The following is a 25012-nucleotide window of genomic DNA, read 5'->3' as shown; positions in this document are numbered from 1 at the left end:
TCACATGACAAGTTAACAACATACAATCGGCACTTTACATAGTTTATCTAAACATCTTTTGAGGTGTTATATCAGAAAAGCAAGAGACAAACAGGTCATAGAGTATTTTTTATAGAACATCTAATATCTATCCGAGGGAAAAGCTTACACAAAGGCCACTGATACTTTCCTCAATATTGCAGTAGGAAATATCTATTTAAATTACAAATTGTTCTTGAAGAGGCACATTTTGTAAGGATGTTCCTGTAAGTAATAAAAGGTTGGTTGTATAAGCTGGAAAATTCTGTAGTCCCTTTAACAAATTATTCCCATATGTACAGAATGTATGTTACGTTATAACAACTTCACACATTTTTTTTTTAAAAAAAGCATTAAAAAGTCTGTTTTGGAATGACTTAATCTATTCTGTAGCTTATTTATTGTTTATCTTGATATTTGTACAATCTTATTCTCTTGTTCTGTAGATCTATTTTTTGCACAGCTACTGTATTTTTCTCTTATTAAATAAAAGATTATTAATATAGTTTCTGGTTCAGTAGTGTAGTTTTACAGCACAACACTGAGCGGTCACCACTAACGCAAGTTTGATTAGGATCCATTTCAAACGTAAAATATATGAACAATCTGCGTGGATCACTTCTCTCTTCCAAAAATTGTTGGAACACAGGTGAGTGTTTAATATTTGTAGATCAACTCAACAGGCTGATCTCCAATGAGCTGATAATTATTCCATGCCAAAACTTTGGTTGAATTGTCAACCTTATATCTAGGCTGGCACTTCTGGAAAGGCACTGAAATGGGAGTGTACTGCAGTTCTACAAAGTTATAATTGATCATGAGATGCCCTTTTAGTTAAACTGTGCATAGTTTTGAGTTTTTCATTTCATTCTTGATCATAGTCCTCTGAAGACTGTTTGTAAATAGCTAATAAAAAGATGATTTGTTTCAGGTCTGGTAGTAAGTAGTGGTAATTCTGCTGTTAACACTTACTAAGTCATGCAAAATGTTACTGCACAGGTTCACGCCAACTTGATAAATGTCCTAGAAAATCTCAGAACTGGAAAGGTAACTTCAGTCTCTTGCTCCTTGCGCTAGCTCTTTTCTGAGCTCAACAAAACATGACACCAGACCCATCTCACAAAGGTATTTGGAAGAAGGCTGGGCGAGGCGGGAAAATCTTTTGATCCCAAAGATCTAAGCACCTGTTGCTCTCTGTCAGGGCCACGGTGTTCCTCCATTCTTTGGAATAAACAGGAACATAAATATGTACATTTAGAGATCCAGGACAGAGACAAAAAAAACCATGTACCTCTCTGGCCTCAATTCTGTATTTCTGGTCTACTATGGGCTGGGCCCGGGGAGTTTTGGGAAGCTCTGATATCCGAATAAGCTACCGTAGGAAAAGGCACATCATTACTTTGTTGGTTGCTAAATAACTTTTTACAGAGCATAATCTATTACAAGCTGTATATTTTCTTGAAATTAATAAAACTTACATTCTATCCCATGCATACATAATCAAAACCAAGTCCTACTGTCGTCTATGGAATCCATTAATATAAATATCACTTCAGCCAGAATTTTATTCAGTAACAGACACTTAAATCATTTGTAATACCCAATAGCTGACAATCGTCAAGGATCAAGGTACTTGAACTAATGTCATCAATTACCCCCACAGTAACAAAAGTGTACTGTATCCATAGGCAGCAGCTGAAATGTTTTACATACCTTTAGATTTTGTTTCCTCTAATTTTGAAAAAAAAATGACAGTCTTTAAAGTGCTTGCTTTTCATTATATTTTGGCTGAGTTTCCAACCAGCGATTAATTGCCATTTTTAGGGTTCGGTTTGGGGTAAGTACAAGTCTCTGAAGAGGGAGATTTGTCATAGGACTAGAACGCCGTTTTTTAATTATCCAATTTTCCATTGCTTCCTTCTCATAGGAATAGCCATCTAAAAAAAGAAACAAACATTCCTGAAAACAAGTGCTCTGCAAATCATACCTTAAAGCAAGATATCTCTAGTCTATTCAGATAGGAAATGGACCAACTTCGTATCAATAGATACCAATGCACATCTATTATCTAGAAGAAATCAGTATGAACTTAGCAACTGCATCCTTTGACTCTAACTCAGTAAGAATCTACTGATGTACAGACGTAAAAGATTAATACAATGTAGAAAATTTCATTAAATACATTTTAATGTTGCACAAAATCTTTCAGCACCGCTGCTTGAAGTGACTGAAGTGTCATGTCTTTTACATCTTTTACAGCCACACTGAAGGCTCCTGCTGCTTTGGCAGCAATTCAGACTGGAAATGCTGTCTGCTAGTCATTCATATTCAGACGCTCTGGGGCGGCTCCTGAAGCAGCCATGCAGAGCTGTTTGAAAGGCTCCAGCGTGGCGAATTGATCCAAATAGGTTGCACAGCCATAATACATACATCTCTACCAAGCTGGGGTCGGGTATGCTGGCTCTATATGTGGAGGGCCCCTGTTGCAGAGAATTGTGCTACGTGAAGAGGCCTTTCTTGGCAATTTAAATTTGCAGAATCTGGACTGTACAAGGATTATCTTCACATACTGAATTTTTTTCACCCGCAGTATGTAAACAGGGAAGGCATGTTTTTTCCTGCTGCCCTCAAAACTAAATCCTGTGTATTATACTTAACGGATGACAGCCTCATGAAAGACTACAATTTTTATGTACTAGAACAGGGGTAGGCAACTTTGGCTCTTTTATGACTCATGGACTTCAACTCCCAGAATTCCTGAGCCAGCATGGCTCAGCTTGGAAACCTCTCCCTTTCCCCTCAGCATGGCTGGCTCAGGAATTCTGGGAGTTGAAGTCCACGACTCATAAAAGAGCCAAGGTTGCCTACCCCTGTACTAGAAGGACATTTTTATAATTGTAGGCAAAACCTTTGCCCCAAAATAAAAAAAATACAGGTTTGACAAAAATTGAGATTGCACAGATTTGACAAAGACCCATTCTCAATAATGCCAAATAAGGATATAAACTTACGGAATAATGAAGGAACTTGCAAATAAAATATTTTCCTTGTATTTTAAACATTATTCAGTTTTACATAGCTGCAACCACTTGTGGGGCAGAACGTAGGTTTTACAAATAGAAAAGGGTGAGCAGCAGGCCTTTGCAGCCCCACTTGCATAAATGGCAGGTGCAAGCATTCATAGCCCCACTTAACGTGAGTGGCGGGCCCTGGCGCTCACAGCCCCAGTCATGCAAAAACATCCCTCCTCCCTTACGTGCAGGGCCATCCGCCCGGAAAGGCTGGGGAACACTGCTTTAGAAAGCCACTACATAAACTTTAGAAAGTTAGCCTTCATAATTAAGGAATCAAATAATTTGTACAAAGCAATTTTGTACAGTCAGATCATGACCAACCGAACTAGCATTTATAATTTTGTTCAGATAATTTTTTAAAGTGCACATACTATACTGGTAATTTTTATGTTTTTTTTAGTTTTTATGATTACTGTTCTTTTTAAGCACTATTACCTTTGAAAGTTTTTCTTTATAATGTGACTTTTTCTAGAAGCAGCAAAAAGGCAGCGATGACTTGAATATATATGCACAACTCTTCAAGCTATATAGAAATAAACTGAATATCTCTCTCTGTGTTTGGGTGTGTGTGTGCGCACGCGTGTGTGTGTGTGAGACAGAGAGATGGAGAAAATAATATGAAGTTACAGTATATAAATAATATGTGTAGTAGTAATAGCAATATCTATCTCACTGTTTTAAGATAGTGTAAGAATTAAAATACTGTATTCCAATCAAATATGTCTGAACCTCATACCGTATAGTCATTCATCAGACAATATGAATATTTTCTCATGTGGAAGTAATTGATTTCCATGAAATTAAAATGACGGAATAAAAAAGTATCACTAAACATTTTCTACTGATGGATAAACACATCTCACTCTCACTCTCCCAGTTTGCTAAAAATGAGCTAGAACTCTCAGTATGTTGAGTCTGTTACTTTAATCCTGAGTTTAAAATTAATTTCCAAAAACTCATCACAAAGCTGTCAAAGGAATAATCAAAACTGCTACACAGAGTCCCTTGTGTCCTAAGCTTTTCATGTATAAAATAGAAGCACAAAATTGTGACGTGACTAGGAGATAAATGCAGTTATCAGGCCTGATTCAGTTCTGCTATGAAAAAGAAATAACATATAAATGTACTGCCAATTTTTGTAGAGGCCGTTGCCTACTTACTTAAGTCACATAGACTTTCCAAAGAATTTGGAAATTTGTAATCTACTTTCCCTCACCTCCCTTTTGAAATAAGAATGAAATAATTTAGTGTATGCAACATTCAGATATAGTCTTCCTTAATGCAGGCATCAAGAACGTGGGCTTTCAAATGTGGGGGTCTCCATTTCCATCATGCTTAGTTACTATAGCTATTTTTCAGGGAAGATTTATAACTTCATATGGCCACCCATCCAATAAACAGGACTTGCGGCAGCTAACAATTAAAAACAGAGTAAAATCAATAACCAAAATTATAAATGGCATCAAATAGCAACAGAGGACTTTACTACACCCCACAACTGATAACAACCAGGAACTGGGCTCACCCTATATTATCAGGACTCCTGGCTTGATAGCAAAACCAGATAATTAAGGCCCTGTGAAAAGCCAAAAGTTCAGGGTGAGTTTGATCTTTGGGAGATGATATTCCAGAGAGTGGGCACCATAACATCTTTCTAGTCCCACCAGCAGTCCCGCCACCTGCTGGATCTAATAGGGTGGGCAGTTACCAATATGGAGGCTCACAGCTTCCTAATTCCTACTTCAGCAGAAATAACTTCCCAACCCAACCTTCTAGTATAAACAGTGCATTTCTGGCAGGTAATCACAGAAGATTCCTCATTTTTCTGTCAGATCTCAGTTTGCCTTGTTCTTCCTCAGCTAAATTCCTTGATCACTGTTGCTGGCTTGCTGGCTCACTCTAGCCAGCACGGGTTTGTTAAAAACAGATCATGCCAAACCAAGCTTATTTCATTCTTTGATAAAGTGACCAAATTAGTAGACCAGTGAAACGCTGTGGACGTAGTATACTTAGATTTCAGTAAAGCATTCGACAAAGTAAACCACAATCTACTGCTTGGTAAGCTAGAAAAAGGTGGAATAGACAACATCACCACCAGATGGATCTGTAGCTGGCTGACAAACCGTACTCAACGAGTAGTCCTCAATGGTACTACATCCACATGGGAGAGAAGTAAGCAGTGGGGTACCACAAAGCTCCATCTTAGGCCCAGTACTCTTCAATATCTTCAATGACTTAGATGAGGGAACAGAATAGGAACTCATCAAATTTACAGATGACACTAAACTGGCAGGAATAGCCTACACCCCAGAAGACAAGCTCAGAATCCAAAAAGATCTAGACTAACTTGAACAATGGGCCCTATCCAACAAAATGAGTTCGAATGTGGAGAAAAGCAAAGTTTTACATTTAGGCAGGAAAAATCAAAGTTATAAGTACAGATTAGGTGAGACCTGGTTCAAAAACAGTGAGAGGGACCTTGGAGTCCTAGTGGATGAAAAATTGACTATGAGCCAGCAATGTGCAGCAGCAGCCAAAAAAGCTAATACTATCCTGGGTTGTATAAACAGAGGCATAGAATTAAGATCATGCGAAATATTAGTATTTATAAAACCCTAGTGAGACCACACCTGGAATATTGCAACCAATTTTGGTCACCATACTACGAAAAAGATGTTGAGACCTTGGGAAAAGTTCAGAGAAGAGCAACTAAGATGATCCAAAGCCTGGAGACTAAAACATACGAAGAACGGTTGCAGGACTTGGGTTTGGCTAGTCTAAAGAAAAAAAGAAATAGGGGTGACATGATAGCAGTATTCCAGTATTTGAGAGGCTGCCACAAAGAAGAGGGGGTCACATTATTTTCCAAAGTACCAGAGGGTAGGACAAGAAACAATGGTTGGAAACTGATCAAAGAGAGAAGCAACCTGGAATTAAGGAGAAAGTTCCTAACAGTGAGGACAATTAACCAGTGGAACAGCTTGCCTCCAGAAATCGTGGGTGCTCCAACACTGCAGGTTTTCAAGAAGACACTGGACTAGAAGACCTCCAAGATCCCTTCCAGCTCTATTTCTATTCTATTCTATTCTATTCTATTCTATTCTATTCTATTCTATTCCTATTATTCTATCCTTATTGCCTGATGTCTTCCTAATGTAGGAATGATGCCTGACGGGGAGCTGCTTGCTGATAAATGCAGTTCTAGCCACTAGCAGTCACTTGATTACTGAGTCAGATACATCTGTAAGTTCAGACTGTGTGCTCAGCAAACAAGCAAACCTATCCCAGGGCCAAGAATCCACACCATTCCACAAAATCAGCCAAATGCCCCTCCTCTACCTCAGATCACCTTTGTAACTTGTAAGCTCCCTTATAAAATGCTTATGTTCCTGTATGTTCTCATATACATGTGAGCTCTATGTTTTTACAAACTTTATACATAATGGAGAACTGAACAGAATGATAGCCATTCCATAAATCTTTGCCAGAGAGATGATGCTTTAAGGAAGCTAGGTTGACAGATTGTTTACACGATTAAAGCAATCTCCTCCCATTATTCAAATCTAGTAGTGTTCAATTGACAAACATATGTCCATAGATTATATGCAATTCTATTAAGTTTGAAGTGTATGTATATTCTAAGATTATATAATAATAATAATAATAAAGTTGGAGGTCATCGAGTCCAACCCCCTGCTCAGGCAGGAAACCCTATAGTTTTATTGTTTTAAAATGTTTTAATATTTTGATTATAATATGTTTTTAGAGACACTGACTGAGATGGAGAAAAAAAAGAAAGAAAAAAGAAGAAAAAAGAAGGAAGGAAGGACTTAATTTTAAATGAAGCAGTAAATTGCATCTAAATTCCCTTGAAATAGTAGGTTTGGGGTTTGAGGACACACTCAAATGTGAAAACTAAGTGCCCTGGCTTTTTAAATAACTCTTTAAAAATGATTATAAATTTGAGAACCAAGCAAGAGTTGTACATGCCAGATTGAAAGGGCCAACATTCAAGGGGAACCTTCGACTGTCCTTGCAAGCTTGCAGAAAAACTCTTAAAACCAGGAAATTTTCAACAACATCACAAACAGATCAGTCTCTGAGGGTCAGAATTATGCTGGCTTGATAAGGGATTAAAAGGCACTGGGATCAATTTAAGAACATTAAACCCATCCCCGAACTTTCAAAACAGTCAATTTAAAATAATTCAACATTTTTAAAGAACAAACAGTATTTTTAAAACCAAAAACTGTTATTAATAATCAGGTATGAGAAAAGCTCCAGCTTCTGGCTTCATACAATTTTGCTTCAGATTTAATGAGATATTCTATATCTCTTTCATGCATCTTGGAAATGACAAATGTGAACATTACACAGTATTGGGCAGCCAGTTATACACATACCAAATGTGAACATAGAAAAGCCATCCACTGGACACACCCTCCATCATATGTAATATAGTATTGCAAATTGTCTAATAGATTTTCACTCTATCATGATTATACTATGGCTCATTTCTATTGGTTTCTGGGAATGTAATCAACATGGTGATAATTAAAACTAAAAATGTTTTCTCTGTGCCTTTGATAGAAAAAGATTATACATAACTTGCTTTATAAACATATATTCTTCATTACTAAATCTCTACCAAATGATAAATACAGCTAAGCCATCTTCAGTACGCTTACCTGCGGCAATCACTGGCTCTTTCATAAGTTCTTTGGTTATGGGGCACAGGAATTCATCAGGAATATCTAGAGAAGCAGATTTCATCTCATTCCTGAGCTCCTCAATGTTACGCAAAACTTTACCGCGAAGACCTAGAGATTCTGGAAAAGTTATATCAGACTTTTTAGTGACTAGATTTAACTGGAAAAATAATACAAGGCACTGTACAGTTAATTATGTAAAATGATTTTTTTATGTAATTCTCCTAAATATTAAAAGCTAAAATTATGTCTTTCTTAAATTTGCAGAGAGAACACTTCAAACGATGGTCTTATGTAAAGCTACCTGTAATAGGGACAATATAAAATGAAAACATTACATTCACTTTTGCCTACTTATGTTTAGCTCAAGTGACAAAAAGACATTATAAAAACAGAAAAAAATTTATAGCCAAGAAAATAAGCATGAACACATATGGCACGACATGGCCAAATAGTATCTCTAAATGGCCATGTTTTGTTATGCTGTTTGTAAAACCAGACACACTTTGATTGCATCAGTAATCCTGTAGTAAATTATATTGTTTTATTTTGTTTCAGTTGCTGCTCACTTGTTGAATTCTAGTCAGTGAGTGTAATAAATATCACAAGTACTGTATCATCTCCATCTGAAGAAACAAAAGAGCTTTGTAATTCCACCCTGGATTCAATTTTTAAAAAAGACAATGTAAATTTATTTCAAATTTGGAAACGAATTGGGTAGGAACTTATTAGAGTGGTGCCTAATTGCTGATGATCCACCTGGTGGTCATCTTCCCAACCAATAAATGTTTCTAGAGAATTTAAAAAAGAGAGAGAGAGCACAAGAGCTAAGCAATTACTATAAAATAATAAAAGATGGTCCATTGTCTTAATTTTCAATTTATGAATTTCTTTTTTTTATACAAAGCTTATTAAATCTGAGAAACGTATTTTTCAAAAGGGCAAAAGTACTCGTAGCTCTTAACAGACTTTTGCTGAACTGAATGATGAGTTTTATAATTTGATTACTAATAAGGAGTGAGATGTGGGGGAAAGAGATTTTTTTTTTAAAGATCTGAAGTAATTTGTTTTTGTCTAAAAGGAGAGGGCAGTCAACTTTTGTATATTTTGTATTTTTTATCTCTGAATCTCAGGCCAGCAAGGAACAAATGTCTGCATCTTCTTCATTTTTTAAAAAAAAAAATCTTTTCTAATGTAACCAATTCCATGATTTGTTTAAATTTTATTTATTTTATTTATTAAAATTATGCCCAGCTCACTATCTAAATTATGTGATAGTGTGAGTAGTGGATGGGTGTGCCATATCAAAGTATCAGAAGGTCTTTGGATTCAACACATCTTCAGCACATCTCCTTTCCTCTTTTTGGGATGTTGCAACATGCCAGCCTCAGAGGCTGGTAGAAGAAACTGAATTTCACTTTTGTTTCCTGAAGTCCGACATTCTATCTGAACTGGGAAAATGCAAGCAATCCTGTAGTTATTCGGATTTCTCTCGAAGACCATAAGACTGCAGTCTCAGGAAACGTTAATTTAAATTATCACAATTATTACTGCCATTTGTTAATGTTATTTCTCTTTCAAAATACTAAGCTAGAAGATTTCAAAAGTTAAAATTCAGAGAAATTACAGCTATTAAACTATCACTTTTTTAAACTATTATTGCTCTTGAATTTTACAAAAAAAGTTAACACAGTTGAAGTAATAATGCTGAAAACATTAATTTTGTCAAAAAAAAGGAAGAAAAATCTCTGGGATGTTGGCCTACTCAAGGAAAAGGTTTCTGACATAAACGAGGCAAAAATAATAAATTCTTTTCAAGTTGTGGAGATCAGAATCTATACAAGTTCTGAAAACAAAAGAAGAACAGTTTAAGATATGTTGTATGTATAATATTAAAAGAAAAAGTCCTCATAAGGATTTTTCAAAAATAAGATTCTTTTTCTTGTTTTCAAATTAATCTATCTCTACATTACTTTGACAGGAAATATTGAATCAGGATATAATATTATTAGGTAAAGTTATATAGAATAGTGTTATTCTGTTCTATAATGATCATGATGAAGAGGGCCTGCACAACTGTTTTCAATCACAGTCCTAGTCCAACCGAGTTAAACATCAGGAAGACAAATTTATATTTATATTCTAAGAAATATTGTGCAGTGAAACAGTGGAGAAATGACACACACCTGCAGGTACACCTGCCTTCTTCCTATTCAGTTAGCTTTATTAGAATTATGGAGATCAGCAAATTCTGCTAACATATTTTATATTTTGTTTATCCACTTTATATTACAGATCTCATTATGATCAACTCTGCCAAGTTTCTTCTTATTTTTCTGTTTGTAGCTAGTAATTAATTCTCAGTGGTGTCATTAAAAGTCCCTGTACACTGACGTGTTATTATGTTGATATTTCGACAGAGTGCTGATGCACTTGCGGGAGGTCAGCCTATCGTCAGTCCCACTGATTTCAATTTTTAATATAAGCCTATCATCAGCATTATCTAATTAGTCTCAACTGATAAGCTTTGGCAACTTTGGTACCCTTGAATTCAATAAAATGCACCAAAGCTCTTGATGGAACAAAAGGGAACAATTGTGAAAATTATCTGTGATTTCCATGTATACAAAACTCAGATAATTTTCATATATACCAATATATATTTTCATATAATTATTTATAGAATAATAGTGATTTTTAAAACTTAGATGATTTGATGAAATGGCTTTGTGGTTCTCACCAGAAGTACAACCAATAGTAAACACGATTAAAAGACTAACAAAAAGGAAGATCATTCATTTTCAAATGCATTTGATTCATAAATCAATTGCATTCAATAGGTTATTTATTGTTAAAACCAACTCTGTTATACAATCCTCATCCTCACTTGTTTGTATTATCAAATCATTATTTGATTACCTGTATGATTGTTTCATTAAAAAAAATCTGACAAGGACTAAAATCAAGGAATAGAATCTATTTGATTACAAGAGACAAGTCATCTGTATCTTTTACATGAAAAGGCAATGAAGTTCTATAACTTGTTTATTTAGGTCTAAAAACTGTTGCTTGGTTTCCACGCCAAAAAAACCCTATATAAAATTATTTATTAAATGATAATCAATTGATAATACCATCGGTTCATATGAGAATGGAATATTTTGACAACCTGGACTTGTTAAATGTTACATGTTCATATTGTTCTACATGAGACAAAAAAATTCAAACATTCCTAAAACGATCAATGTTACTAATAACTATGTTGGGGTTTTTTGTATAAATTATGTTCAGAGTAGATCAGAATGTTCAGCTTAAATAATACTGTAAAATACTTCATTCAATTGTCTTACCGATTTTTAAATCATCAGTCAAGCTCTCTTTTGTAAGATTTAACAATTCTTTACCATCAATATTGTTTCTTTTAAAAATCTCAACTAGGTCTTGTAAGTTATGTGTTTGAAGCCAAACAGAAACATCTTCTTCTGTCCAGTTATCAACAGAAATCTTTGATTCCTTTATCAGAGGACTTCCTGAGAAAAGATTAAAATGAACTCACGTAACTAAATAACATATATTAAAAGAAATAATTAAAACATTGCTCCAAGTGTGAAGGGTGGCACAAATATAACACTTATCCTCTTTTTTTGCATCAGATTTTAGCAAATGCAACATAACATAAATCTTCTTGATATGCTATACAATTAGAAGGCAAATATTACTTTATTATTTGCTTTTAATGTATTGATTCAGACATGTGTTCAACATGTTTCCTTGTGCTGTTAGAAAAACTTAATTTTTTTAACCTGATTCATTTTTCTGTCTGTGTTTCCCCAAAAAAAGTACTTTTGGAAGACTGAGAGATACTTGAGAACAGCACAATTCACAAAGCCATGGGCAACAGGGAAAGAGTGGTAAGAAAAGCCACTCTATTCTCTTCTTCCAATGTACAGCTTCTGGAGGATCCTATTTTCTCAACTAATGGAGAGGGACAGTCTATACCAGACATGTCAAACACAAGGCCTGGGGGCCAGATGCGGCCCGCAAAGTGGTTTCATGTGGCCCGCGAAGCCATCCTGGAAACAGTGAGGGAACGGCCCCCGCTACCTTGGCCCTGGCCCAGGCTAGCCGGGAGCCAATGTACAATTTTGTGGTGGCCATCTTGGCACTTGCCTCGGTGGACCACGCCTTGGCACTTGCCCCGGTCCCACCCTTCTGCCAGAGACCCTCAGATCTGTCCCACTCCTGCCCAAGCCCCCATAGGCACCCTTGACACAAATGATGTAGAACTGGCCACACCCACCCAGTAGGCCACACCCACTCCATCCACGCCCACCCAGTAGGCTGCACCCACTCTGGCCACACCCACCCGGCCCCCCCAGGACAACCGCAATGCTGATACGGCCCTCAGTGAAATTGAGTTTGACACCCCTGGTCTATACCTAATACACTGCCTTACTGTTTTCATTATGTGATATTTTAAAGCTTTTGTAAAAGACCAAATAACAATCAAAACAATCAAAAATACAATTAAAATGTATCTTTCTTTGAATTGCAATAGGATAAGAAACTCTTGCTTGAGTCCCCTTTGAGGCCAAACAGAGACAAGAGTGACTAAGCTGAATTGCCAGCTTGAAAATAGCCTGGGAATAACTTGCCTTTGATTATAAATAAAGATGCAATCATCCAGGGTGGTACAAAAATTGCTTAGTGCTTCTACTGAGGAAACAGACATGGGTTCATCCTTAGGCAATTTCTTTAACTACAAATGAGTGTCAATCCCTTTAGATATGCCTACATACCAAATGTAATGAGAAATTGATAAAGTAATAAGAACATTCATTTTGTGGGAGATATTAATTGGTTGGGGCAGGTGAGGTGCTAGCCTATTTTAGATGGTTGGCTACAATAATTATCTTGTATAGTGATTGGATTGCTTGAGTTGGCCACTAGAACAACAAACTAATATTCATTGAAAAGTATGTAAGAACACAATGATTTAATCCTGGATTAATACTGTGAACAGACATGTGTGATTTAAGCCTGGTTGGATAAAAATGGGAGGGACAATTTCATCCAACTGTACAATTGGATTTCCAAATATGTCTTTCAAAAATTACTGAATAGGAATTTTTCTTGGAAGAAAATTGATTATTTCTAATTTAGGCTTGGGATTAAATGAGGAAGGCTGCTGTTTGGAGCCTTACTTGAGACAAAAGGCAACAAAGAAATTATTTTACATATAAAAGTATGTAGGTTTAAACTTCGGTGGTAATGATGTAAAACAAATTGATATAATGTTTACAAGGCAGGAGACAAAAACGTTTTGGTACTGACCTGTGAAAAGTTGTTCTGGTTCCAGTTGCCAGATATGGACACATTTATCCATTGAACCGGTAGCAAATAATGGCATATCTGGTGCAAAGGCACAAGTTGTAACATATCTAGAAATAACAAGTTCCTTGATAAATATATGTCACACTTCAAATGCTATCCTTGTAATAATAATAGCAATAGCAATAGCAATAGCAATAGCAATAGCAATAGCAATAGCAATAGTAATAATAATAATAATAATAATAATAATAATAATAATAATAATAATAATAATAATAATAATAATAATAATAAATGCCAGATTATTCCACCTCCTTTACATGGACTATCTGAAGCTGTATGGAAAAACTCCATCTGAAATAGAATCACTGCTCAACACTGTCCATATATATAGCCAAGATATTACAATGGAGTGTGGATTGCCACACTCACTATCAAACAAGGAAAAATAGTGAAAACTGAAGGAATCAAGATGCCCCACGAAAATAGCATTAAGAGTCCGGATGAAGATGATTACTATAAATACCTGGGCATCCTGCAAGCTGACAATATCAAGCACACTGAAGTCAATAAAAAGATTAGAGGTGAATACACCAAGAGAGTGAAGAAGATCTTAAAGTCCAAACTCAATAGAGGAAATAGCATCAAGGCAATCAACACCTGAGCAATTCCAGTCATTAGATACACAGCTGGAATAGTGAACTGGACTCAAGCAGAACTAAAAGCCATGGATAGGAAGACCAGAAAAATAATGACAATGAATCACGCCCTTCATCCTCGCAGCGACATACAGACTCTACCTACCAAGGCAAATAGGTGGGTGTGGAATGTTGCAAGTACATCAGATGGTTGAAGAAGAAGAAAGGGCTTTGGAAGAATATCTGAAGGACAATGAAGAAGTTAGTATGCCAGGAAGGCTTACTGACTACTGGAAAGGCCAAACTGGCCTACAAGAAAGACCAAATGAAGAACAGAATGGAGGCATGAAAACACAAAGCACTACATGACCTGTACATTAAAAAAAAAATAGCAGAGAAAGCAGATAATAACAAGACCTGGCAATGGCTAAGAGCAGGAAAGTTGAAGAAAGAGACTGAGGGACTAATTCTGGCTGCACAAGACCAAGCCTTAAGGACAAATGCATACAAAGCCAGAATTGAGAAGATAACAACAGACACTAAGTGCTGCCCATGCAAAGAAACTGAAGAAACAGTGGACCATCTGGTAAGCTGCTGCAAGAAGATCACCCAGAGTGACTACAAACAACGGCATGACAAAGTAGCAACAATGGTGCATTGGAAGATCTGCAAGAAATATCATTTGCCTGCAAGCAAGAACTGATCGGACCATAAAATAGAGAAAGTCATCGAAAATGAAGAAGTTAAATTACTCTGGGACTTTAGAATTAAAACAGACAAGCACCTGTCACATAACACCCTGGACCTAACAATTGTCAATAAGAAAGACAAAAAAGTCTGGATAGTGGATTTGGCAGAGCCTGGAGGCAGCAGAATAGAAGAGAAAGAACTGAAGAAGATAACAAAACACAAAGACCTATAAATAGAAATAGAAAGACTGTGGCAAAGGCAAGCAAAGGTAGTACCAATAGTAATAGGCGCCTTGGGTACAATACCAAAACAACTGGAGTACCACTTGAATGCCATTGGCATTGACAAATTCACCACCAGTCAATTGCAAAACGCGGCTTTACTGGGAATAGCTTCTATCCTGCAATGATATCTGTAACACCATCAAACATCCAGATCTACCAATCCCAGGACCTTCGGAAGGACTCGAAAGGTAGACAAAAATGCCAAACCCAGTCTGAACATGAGGCTGTGCAGTGATCAATACTACTACTACTACTACTACTAATATATAGTAATATACTAATACATGCTAATGGCCTACCTGGTATGCTGAGTCAAAATGTGTAGGTTGCTCCCAGTGTTCTGTCCAAAATAAACAAAGAAACAAACAAATGATAAGGGAATTTACAATTAATCTATACACCATTTTTATATCCAAAAATTATAGGTGTACATAATACATTTACAGATACAGTATCTATAATTAATACAGAAAACTGAATTTATTAAAAATTGCAGTAAATCATTATCAAACAGAGAAGAATTCCAAAACTACAAGTATCCCTTACTCAACTGGGCTTACAGGAAAAAAACCATTACCCAATATTTATATATATATTTGAAGATTATTTAGGATTACAATAGTCTTCAAAAATATTAAGAAATAACATAAAGGTGACTAGAATTAATTATGCTGCCACCTAAGTTAAATGGATAACAAATCCTGTAGTTGGCATCTAACACCACTAGATGCTACTCTTCACATTGTTCTACTTCCATTGGAAAAGCTATTTTTTAGTATATAGTTTCCTATAATAATTTTTCTCATTCTTAATGTGCCATAAAAGTCTTTATTATTTTTGCAATTCATAATTTTCTCTAAAATTTATCTAAAATAAGACATTGCAGTATTATACATACAGTATTTAAATTCATCTCAGAAAAACTAAGGAAAATATTCCAAAATTAACTATTAAAATGTCCTGTGATTGTATACAAAAACAGGTTTGCAATAAAAAAACTTACAAACAGATAGCAAGTACATGCTTGTTTTTAATTACTGTACTATATTTCATTGCATTGGCCTATATTCACTATCATACAAGTGCTTATACAACTTGCTATCTGCCCATCACTCGTCACTATAAGGTCCATCATATGCTTTATTCCTTGTCATATTATTTGGATCGCATATACTCCGAGCCAAAGTAAAACTATACAGCTACAGACTCTTTTCCTCAGAGAATCTCTCTACAAAGCCGAAGAATCTACCTTGCTATTTGGTGTATCAAATCCCCATTTTGTATTTTTAACTTTCAAAGATATTTGGACTAACAGTGAGTAAAACTTTTGTATCATTTAAAGACAGACATATTCCTCTAGAGTCTAGAATCTAGACTCTACATGATCAAAAAGTACATGGAGAAAAATACCAGTGTCAGGTTTCAGTTGAGACTGCAATCCTTTCCACATTAACAATACATAGGACAGTGATGGCGAACCTTTTAGAGACTGAGTGCCCAAACTGCAACCCAAAACCCACTTATGTATCATTGGGTGCCGATTGGGCATGGCCCATTGGGTGGGTGTGACCCAAATGGTGGGCGTGGCTGCAGTGGTAACAGCAGACTGGGTGGGACTAAAAAGTTCAATCAATCAATTCCAACTTTGCGAGATCTTTTTTTCCCGCGAGAAGTTAAAATTGATTAATTGAACCTTTTTTTTTGCGCACATGGCGGTGAAGGCCTAAAGTGAAAAGGTTTTATAAAACCCAGCTAAAGGCCTAGGACTGGGGTGACGGCGCGCATGCCCACAGAGAGGGCTCTGCGTGCCACCTGTGGCACGCGTGCCATAGGTTCGCCACCACGGATATAGGACATTAAAAACGCCTTTGTCTCCTCCCCCCCAAAGTTTTTTTTTTCATCTGCATCAGAAAATTGCAGCCTCCTTAAATTTGGTAAATGGCTGACAAAATGTATCCACTGGCAGATAGTTGACCCTGGGTATAACCCATCTTTTAAAACTTTTTTTTTAATTTAAATATATAGTTTTTAATGAAGTAGAGCATTTTCTGGTTGTCAAGAATAGAAACAGAAATGATCTTTTTCTACACCCTGTAAACTACTTGGAATTGTAAAGCAAACAAGTGACATATAAATATTCTAAATACTTTTTTCAAATAATTCTGTGGAATAACAAGCAGATTCAAAGGGGGGAAAAAAGCTCAAGCAAATACCTGGCCTACACAGCTTATCATGGAATAAGTTACTGAATAAGCAAATTTTGCAATGCCTACTAATAGAAAAAAGAATGTTAATATATTGTTATCCTTGCATAATGAGGGCTTTCCCTCTTACATACTTAAATACTTACAGTTTCAAAAATCATTACAGTTTTGTCCACAGACCTAGTGAGAAAACAAAGATGAAATAACATAACTGTATCAGAACTCATCCTTCAACAGTTAAAAAAAAGGTTTTAATTGTCCAAGAATCAGAAGAGTGTGAATAGCAAACAGTGAGCATAAGCTCAGTGTTAGAGCACAGTGATTATTATGAATAGTTAACTTTACAATAACCTCCTCTGAAACTCAAAGGGAATGAAAAGAAATCCAGGAGGATAAGAATCATTAAAATAATCTGTTGAACATTTTAAAAGCTGAGACTCCAATCATTAAGAATTCTATAGTTATCTCTAATGGAGTAATATATATACTTCTTAAATGATTTTGCTTGTTGGTTTTGATTTATATTCTGTGTACAGGTAGTCATTGACTTATGACCAGTCACTTAGCAACCACTCGAAGTTACGATGGACCCCGCCAGGGCTACTTACAACCCAAAATTCCAACAGCCCCCAGCACAATTATATTTTGGGTGCAATTTACGATGTTTTTTTTTACCCAAGCCCAACATTTTCTTCAGGAAAACTGCCTATTGAAGACAATGGGTTCACTTAATGGCTGCTGTGTTCACTTAAGTTGTGGTGACTCGTTTAATGACTGCTGCAAAAAAGGCTGTAAAATCAGACACATGTGTTAGTCATGCTTAACGACAGGCATGACCTATGACCATAATTCCAGGCTCAATTACAATCATAATTCAAGGACTACCTGTATCTCTGATCCACTGCTTGAACAAAAATAGTATTAGCGCTGTCCTGCTCCATAACCTTGAAATACACTATATTAATGTAGAATAAGCCTTTCTGCAAAAGCAATTGACTTTTTTTCATATTGCATCTTAAATGTATGATTGTTTATATTTACTTTCTGTTGCAAAAACTTAGGTTTTGAAAATGTATTTAATGAAGACATGCCATCTATACATTTTTTTCTTTTAATTCATATAGAAAGGTTGATCATAGGTACAGAAATTGCAAGTAGATTTTTCCTTAGATATTTTTTAAATTTGGGAGATTGGTCTGTAGTGATTTTGAGTTCATTACAAATGTTCAACACTACTTTCAAATAAGCCTTCTCCTTAAAACGATTCATGAGCTTAAATGGATATAATGTGATGCTCAGTATTGTCAATGGCATCATAGCACTTACCGTGTTTCCCAGAAAATAAGACCCAGTCTTATATTTTGGGGGGCACCAAAAACGCATTAGGGCTTATTTTCGGGGAAACACGATATCAGGGTGATCAGCCTGGTCAGGCACTCCGTCCCCCATGTATGCACAAGATGCGGCGAGTGGGTGGGGGCCAAAGGTGTCTGGCAGCAGCTGTAGCCCGCCGGCCCCTTGGCGCAGTGCAGATAAGTCTGAGCACGGAGGCAGAGGCGAGGGAGGCAAGCAATCTGGATGTGCTGCGCAGTTGCCTGTCTCGTGGGAGGCTCGCAGGACAGCATCGGCAGGAGGCAGAGGCACGGGGGGAGGCAGGCGATCCGGACACACTGTGGGCCGCCTGCCCCAGCACAGCCACGGGTAAGCCAAGAGACCATAGGACAGAGTGGGCAGTGTGTCCGGATCGCATGCCTCCTCCCCATGGCTCTGCTTCCGCCTGCTGCTGGTGCCGCTGTGCAAGCCTCCCACGAGCACAGCGTGTCTGGATCGCCTGCCTCCCCCCGCCTCTGCCCTCAGACTTACTTGCGGCTGCGGCTGCTGCCGGACACCATCGGCCCCTGCACGCTTGCCGCTTCCTGTATTGGCCACGCCCACCCCCAGGCTTATTTTTGGGTAGGGCTAATATTAAGCGCACCCCAAAAAATCAGGCTAGGGCTTATTTTCTGTGTGGGTCTTATTTTCGGGGAAACATAGTATCAGTGTAGAAATAAGCTAAATAAAGGTCTATCTTTATAAACATAGAAATGGGAAAAAATAAGAACCAATTGAGCAAACCAATTGCAGAAGTAAAATATATAAATTAAACCAAGATTCTTACCCAGTAACTAAAACCTGCCCATTCGAGGAAAAAGCACAAGCCAGAACTGGGGCAGTATGTCCACTTAAAGTACATCTACATCTCAGGTCAAATCCTAAACATTGAAAGGTGAACAAATATTTAATGAAAATATTCTTTATCAAATTGCAACCTTGTCACTTTTGAATACAAAGTAAAATATACTGCACAATGCAGTATCTAGCTTGTGTTTTGTATTGTAAATCTGGCTGCTCTTTAATGTTCTAGCTTTGTATTCCACGAAAGCAATGAGAATAGGATAAAATGGACAGCTTTTTTAAAAATTCTATTTTCATAACAAAAGTTTCTGATCATTTCCCCCCCAAATGTGCTTTGGAAAATCTTTAGAGCCAATTTAGGAGCCAAAATGGGAAGAATTCAATCTGACAGAACCATACATCACTGGGTATTATTAATGAATTCATGCTAATGAATTCATATTCATATAAATGAATGAAAAATATCTTTTAACCCTCGTTCTAATATCAATCAAAATAAGGAACAATAAATAATTATATATGAAAAAGCTTCACACTCTCTTAAGAATGATTACTTTACCTTACTCTCTCTGTTGTTGGTGTTTTTATTGTTTTATTGCAGGATGCGTCATAGCGAAACCGCGCCCACCCCATTGCCGGCAATGGCAAAAAAGTCACGATACGTCGTGACACGTCACGTGACGTTGCGAGTTTGATACCCTTGCTTTATTGTAATATGTTGCTTTACTGTAATGTACCATCAATTATTTCCTTTTTTACTTTTTATACTTTTATAAACAATCCTTTTGTATTATCAAAAAGGATTATTCACTTGTTCAGTAAGATACTTCCTTTTTCTTTTGCCTCATGTATTTGTTTGTTGTTTGAGCAAGACCTAATCAAAAATCCAAGCAGTGGAAAGGCAAGTAATTTTTTTTAAAGAATAAGCATTTTTAAATTATTGATACCTGTAGAATCAGAAGATGAAATGAGCCAGATCTTACTTCTGCCATCCTGACCAGAAGATGCCATTCTGAAATAATCAGCATCTGGCTTATCTGAGAAAATAGATATATATTCAGAAATGCATGAGAAACACAACAAAATAAGGTTTTCTATTTTTTTCAATATCTGCTTCTAGTAAACTAAGCACAATTAGAGGTTTGCTGTGCAAAACTCAGAAATCTGGTGGACTGTATGTAATGCAAGTAGTCCTTGACTTATGACCAGAATTGTGACCAAAATTTCTGTTGCTAAGCAAGGCAGTTGATAAACGAGGAATGCCTGATTTTATTACCTTTTTTGCCACAGTTGTTAAATGAATAACCACAAATTTTGAGTGAATCATGTGGTCATTATGCAAATCCAAATTCCCCTATTGATTTTGCTTCTCCGAAGCCAGCTAGGAAGACCTCAAATGGCAATCACATGACTCTGGGATGCCGTAATCATTGTAAATACATGTCAGTTGCTAAGCGCCCAAATTTTGAGCACATGACTATGGGGAATCTGTGGCAGTTATTAAGTGCGAGGATTGATTATAAATCACTTTTTTCTCTCCCACTGTAACTTCAAATGGTTGCTAAACAAACAAATGGTTGTAAGTTGAGGACTACCTATATCTAATTTGTTTTGTGTTGTAAATCAGACAGTTCTTGAATTTTCCGGCTTTGTGTTCCACGAGAGCAATAAAAATATGCTAGAATGGAACGCTTTTTTCTATAATTACAATAGTTCTATATAGTGTCTCCAATCCACACACCTGTTTAATGTAACACAAGTAATCCCAAATAGGCAAAGATAAATGGACATCCCAAAGGTGCTTTTTCAGGAGGCAACTGTACTTTCTTGTTTTTCTTTGAAGATGTTTTGCTTCTCATCCAAGAAGCTTCTTCAGCTCTGACTGGATGGTGGGGAGTGAAAGGATTTATATTGCTTGCAGACAGCTGGTCATTTGCATTCTTTTAGAGAGTTGTTGGGGCCATTTGGAGATTTACTTGTGTCCTCAGGATCTCCTGAGTAGTGCAAATGTGTGTGGAGCTTTCTTGGATACAGGATGTTTTTCTACCCTGTGTCCCTTCACTATTGAAGACAGGTGCAGACTGTTGTGATGAGTCTGTGTTCTCTGAATCTCAAACTGAAGCACAAATGGTTCCTGTAGTCTGCAATGTTTCTGAAAATCCGTTCATACTCTCCCACCATTCGACTCCCCACCATCCAGTCAGAGCTGAAGAAGCTTCTTGGATGAGAAGCAAAACATCTTCAAAGAAAAACAAGAAAGTACAGTTGCCTCCTGAAAAAGCACCTTTGGGACAATCACACCTGGATGACTGAGAGTCTCCATAGACGATAAATGGAGATCTTTCATTCCAATTTTAACTATGGTAATTTAAAAATCATTGTATACATATTTTAGGAGGACTTCATTTTATATATGGATGTTAACATTTTCCCTACGATACTGGAATTTGAAATCATAAGACTAGCTGAACTGAGCATAGAATACTCAAGCAGAAGCCAATTAGCAATTCCAAAATCACGTTTATTAGGAAAAAATTAAAAAATGAAATTAATTGCTTTGAATTCGACATTTTCCATATGAAGAGAGATTAAAAGTAAAAGTTACTGTCCTTTTAAAGTATGTTCAGTGAAAATATATGTTCGTTTCCTTGAATTACTTATAAAGTAAAAAAAAATGAGATAAAATCAAATAAAAATAATAAATAATTTCACATAATTTTAATTGCAGCCAAAATTCTCTTCTACTTCAAGCACAATTCTTTAAAGGGAAAGAAGAGTATGATAAACTTTTTACACAGTACAGTCCTCTGCATATATACTAAGAATTATACTAAGAATTATACTAAGTATACTAAGTCCTCTGCATAGTATACTAAGAATATACTACCGTAAGTCCTACTGTGATCAGTAGAGCTTACCCCCACAAAATGTCTTTAAGATCACAGTCTTACGTGCCATACATTTGCAAAAGAGATAGATCACTGGGCAGGAAATATTACTTAAGAAAAAAAATCTGGCTTTAAATTCATTGCAACAGAATTAAATTAAAGAGAAACTTCAAAAAGAATTTATATTCATCAGTTATAGATCCTAAGGACAAGAATACAAGTAAAAGTTAAGTCTGGAACTGACAAAATATTAAAAGGATTTATTTAAATAGTAAATTATCTAACCAGAATGTGGCCTTGAAGAAAAATCACAGCAGGTAACACCAAGATCGTGAGCTTTTTCATTATGTAAGCACTTCATTTTGTCATCCCAGAAAGTTAGATCTCCACAGGATGATCCCATCACAAAGAAACGTCCATTAGGAGCAAATGCACAAGCTACCAATGATCCATCTTTAACGCTACCAGATCTAAAAAGCAAGCATAAAGGAATTTGGTAGCTAAAACCATGTTACGTGTTTGGAAAAAAAAAAGAAATTAAATCTAAAAGGAGAATATTTCAAAGTAATCTTTGATATAACAAACAGAGCAATGTCAAAGCTGTCTACAAATGTACTATAACATTTTAAATTGTGTAATTATAAAATTTCAAGACTTATTGTTCATCACTTGTCAAGACCAGGGCTATATTTTAAAGGCCTCGTTGACATTTAGGGAACTACTTATATTCCTTCTTTTTTGCTGCATTTTATATTAAGTGTAAATTCTAAACTATGTTAAATCTTAATTATAATTATTTAGAGCAAGCAAGAATCATTAACTTAGTTTGTAATTGTTTTATTCTAAGATATGCCAGGATTCAGATAATAGGCAAGTAGCTATTAATCTTCATGTAAACAAAAACTTCAGAACAGGATATTGCAGTTGCATTAAAGGAAAAGAGAGCTAGAGCCACAGTTTAGCATTATGTCCAGTGAGTTTACTGATTCACATGAATACGGCAGAAGAAAATTGATCATTCTTATTGAGATATCTTACGCCTAAAATAATAATTATGCCTACATAAACTTGCATTGTGTCATTCTTGATAGAGTGGTTTTAAACATGATACTGTACAGGACATGTTAATTAAAAAAAAAAGCAGAAACAAAACTTTCCTGCAATACTTGAATTTCAAGAACTCTCTTCAATCCATTGAAGTCCAAGGATCGTTTGCCCTGACTTTCATAGAAGCAGTCCTAACTTTATCACTAAATGAGACAGCCTGATCAGCTGTCTGATCTAAAATTCCCTTGAGGTCTGGTTCAAAGGGCTAACACAGCCAGTTTTGGTCAACACGATGTAAAAAAGATGTTGAGACTCTTTAGAAAGAGTACAGAGAAGAGCAACAAAGTTGATTAGGGGACTGGATGCTAAAACATATAAGGAACGATTGCTGGGATTGGGTATGTCTAGTTTAACGAAGAGAAGGATGAGGGGGGACATGATAGCAGTGTTCCAATATCTCAGGGGTTGCCACAAAGAAGAGGGAGTCAAGCTATTTTCCAAAGCGCCTGAAGGCACGACAAGAAGCAACGGATGGAAACTAATCAAGAAGAGAAGCAACCTAGAACTAAGGAGAAACTTCCTGACAGTCAGAACAATTAACCAGTGGAACAACCTGCCTCCAGAAGCGGTGAATGCGCCAACACTGGAAGTTTTTAAGAAGAGACTGGCCAGCCATTTGTCCGAAATGGTATAGGGTTTCCTGCCTGAGCAGGGGGTTGGACTAGATGACCTCCAAGGTCCCTTCCAACTTTATTATTATTATTATTATTATTATTATTATTATTATTATTATTATTATTATTATTATTATTATTATTATTATTATTATTATTATTATTGGAGTAGAAATGGGAATGCAACTTCTTCCATTATAGTAAGCATAAGCAAATAGACTTAATATTTCTGAAAAAAGTATTTCTAATTGCCTCAGATTTGATATACTCACCGAAACAATTTTAGGGTCTGAACATTCCACATATTTACACTTCCATCAGCTGCTCCTGAAATTAAGTATGTAGAATCAGGAGAAAATCGACAAATTCTTAGAGGGTTTCTACAGGGATGCTCCAACACTGCCTGTTTCAACCCATCTTGAGTATTCCACAAAATTGTGTTGCCATCCGTAGAACATGAAGCCAAAATATGCCCCGAAGGAGAGAAGCAACAGCAATGGACAGCATAAGTGTGGCCTTTCAGGGGTGAGTAAGGAACCTCACTAAAATTGTTTAACGAATACAGACGGACCGTTTTGTCCAAGGAACATGTAGCCAAATAGGAAGAAGAGAAGGCACAATAGTTGACATCATCATTGTGGTCTGCCAAAGTGCAAATTAATTTAACCATTTGGTGATATAAAGTTACCTGAAATAAAGAGAAACAAAAATCAAGTTGATTCTTAATTTCTAGATTAAGTTACACTCCATTGAACAGTGTACTAAGAAACCTGATCTATCATTACCAAAATATTGGTCCTCACAAAAAAACGCTTTCTCACTAGTTTCAATCAGAGTAAAGGTGAAAAGCTAAACCCAAAATAATAACCCATAATTTATGGATGATATTATATACTTATAGAGAGACCTTACCTCCACTATTCTTTATTTTAGAAAGCTGCCCTTTAAATTTATTTGCTTGGTTTTGCTCTTGAATTATCCTTTGTAAAGCAACATTTTAAACATCAACAATTAACATTTTTTTCTCCTTATAAAGCTCTTTCAGATTTGCCCCTTTTTCAGGTTTCTCCTTTACTTTTTTCGAGAACATAAGGTCGCTGTAGGTACCTTATAATCAGGCACACTGGAAATACCTACTTGGATTTTGATTTACAGAGGCTGGCAGCTTCCAACCTCAGAGTCACCTGCAACGTCGGAATCGCTTTCTGAACTCCCTGACACTTAACTCTGTCTGCTTCATGTTCGAGAGACGTACATTGAAACGAACATTTTCTTTT

General features: G+C 36.3%; 1 protein-coding gene across 1 annotated transcript in view; it reads right to left on the bottom strand.

The window, feature by feature from the left end:
- Positions 1-119: 119 nt before the first annotated feature.
- WDSUB1 (WD repeat, sterile alpha motif and U-box domain containing 1) overlaps positions 120-25012 on the bottom strand; it is a 25543-nt gene continuing 650 nt past the window's right edge. Inside the window, exons 2-12 of the mRNA XM_015814731.1 lie at positions 24008-24423; positions 22300-22484; positions 20074-20163; positions 19110-19203; positions 17098-17131; positions 15047-15087; positions 13136-13242; positions 11152-11331; positions 7781-7921; positions 1732-1955; positions 120-243 (exon numbers count right to left, since the gene is read on the bottom strand). Coding sequence (XP_015670217.1) covers positions 1777-1955; positions 7781-7921; positions 11152-11331; positions 13136-13242; positions 15047-15087; positions 17098-17131; positions 19110-19203; positions 20074-20163; positions 22300-22484; positions 24008-24405 — 1449 coding nt within the window. The 5' untranslated portion in view covers positions 24406-24423 and the 3' untranslated portion in view covers positions 120-243; positions 1732-1776. The remainder of the gene's footprint in view (positions 244-1731; positions 1956-7780; positions 7922-11151; positions 11332-13135; positions 13243-15046; positions 15088-17097; positions 17132-19109; positions 19204-20073; positions 20164-22299; positions 22485-24007; positions 24424-25012) is intronic.

The sequence above is a fragment of the Protobothrops mucrosquamatus genome, unplaced genomic scaffold (assembly GCF_001527695.2).
Source record: "Protobothrops mucrosquamatus isolate PMUCROS unplaced genomic scaffold, P.Mucros_1.0 scaffold279, whole genome shotgun sequence".
NCBI classification, from domain to species: Eukaryota; Metazoa; Chordata; class Lepidosauria; order Squamata; family Viperidae; genus Protobothrops; species Protobothrops mucrosquamatus.
This window is presented reverse-complemented; position numbering and strand designations above follow the sequence as displayed.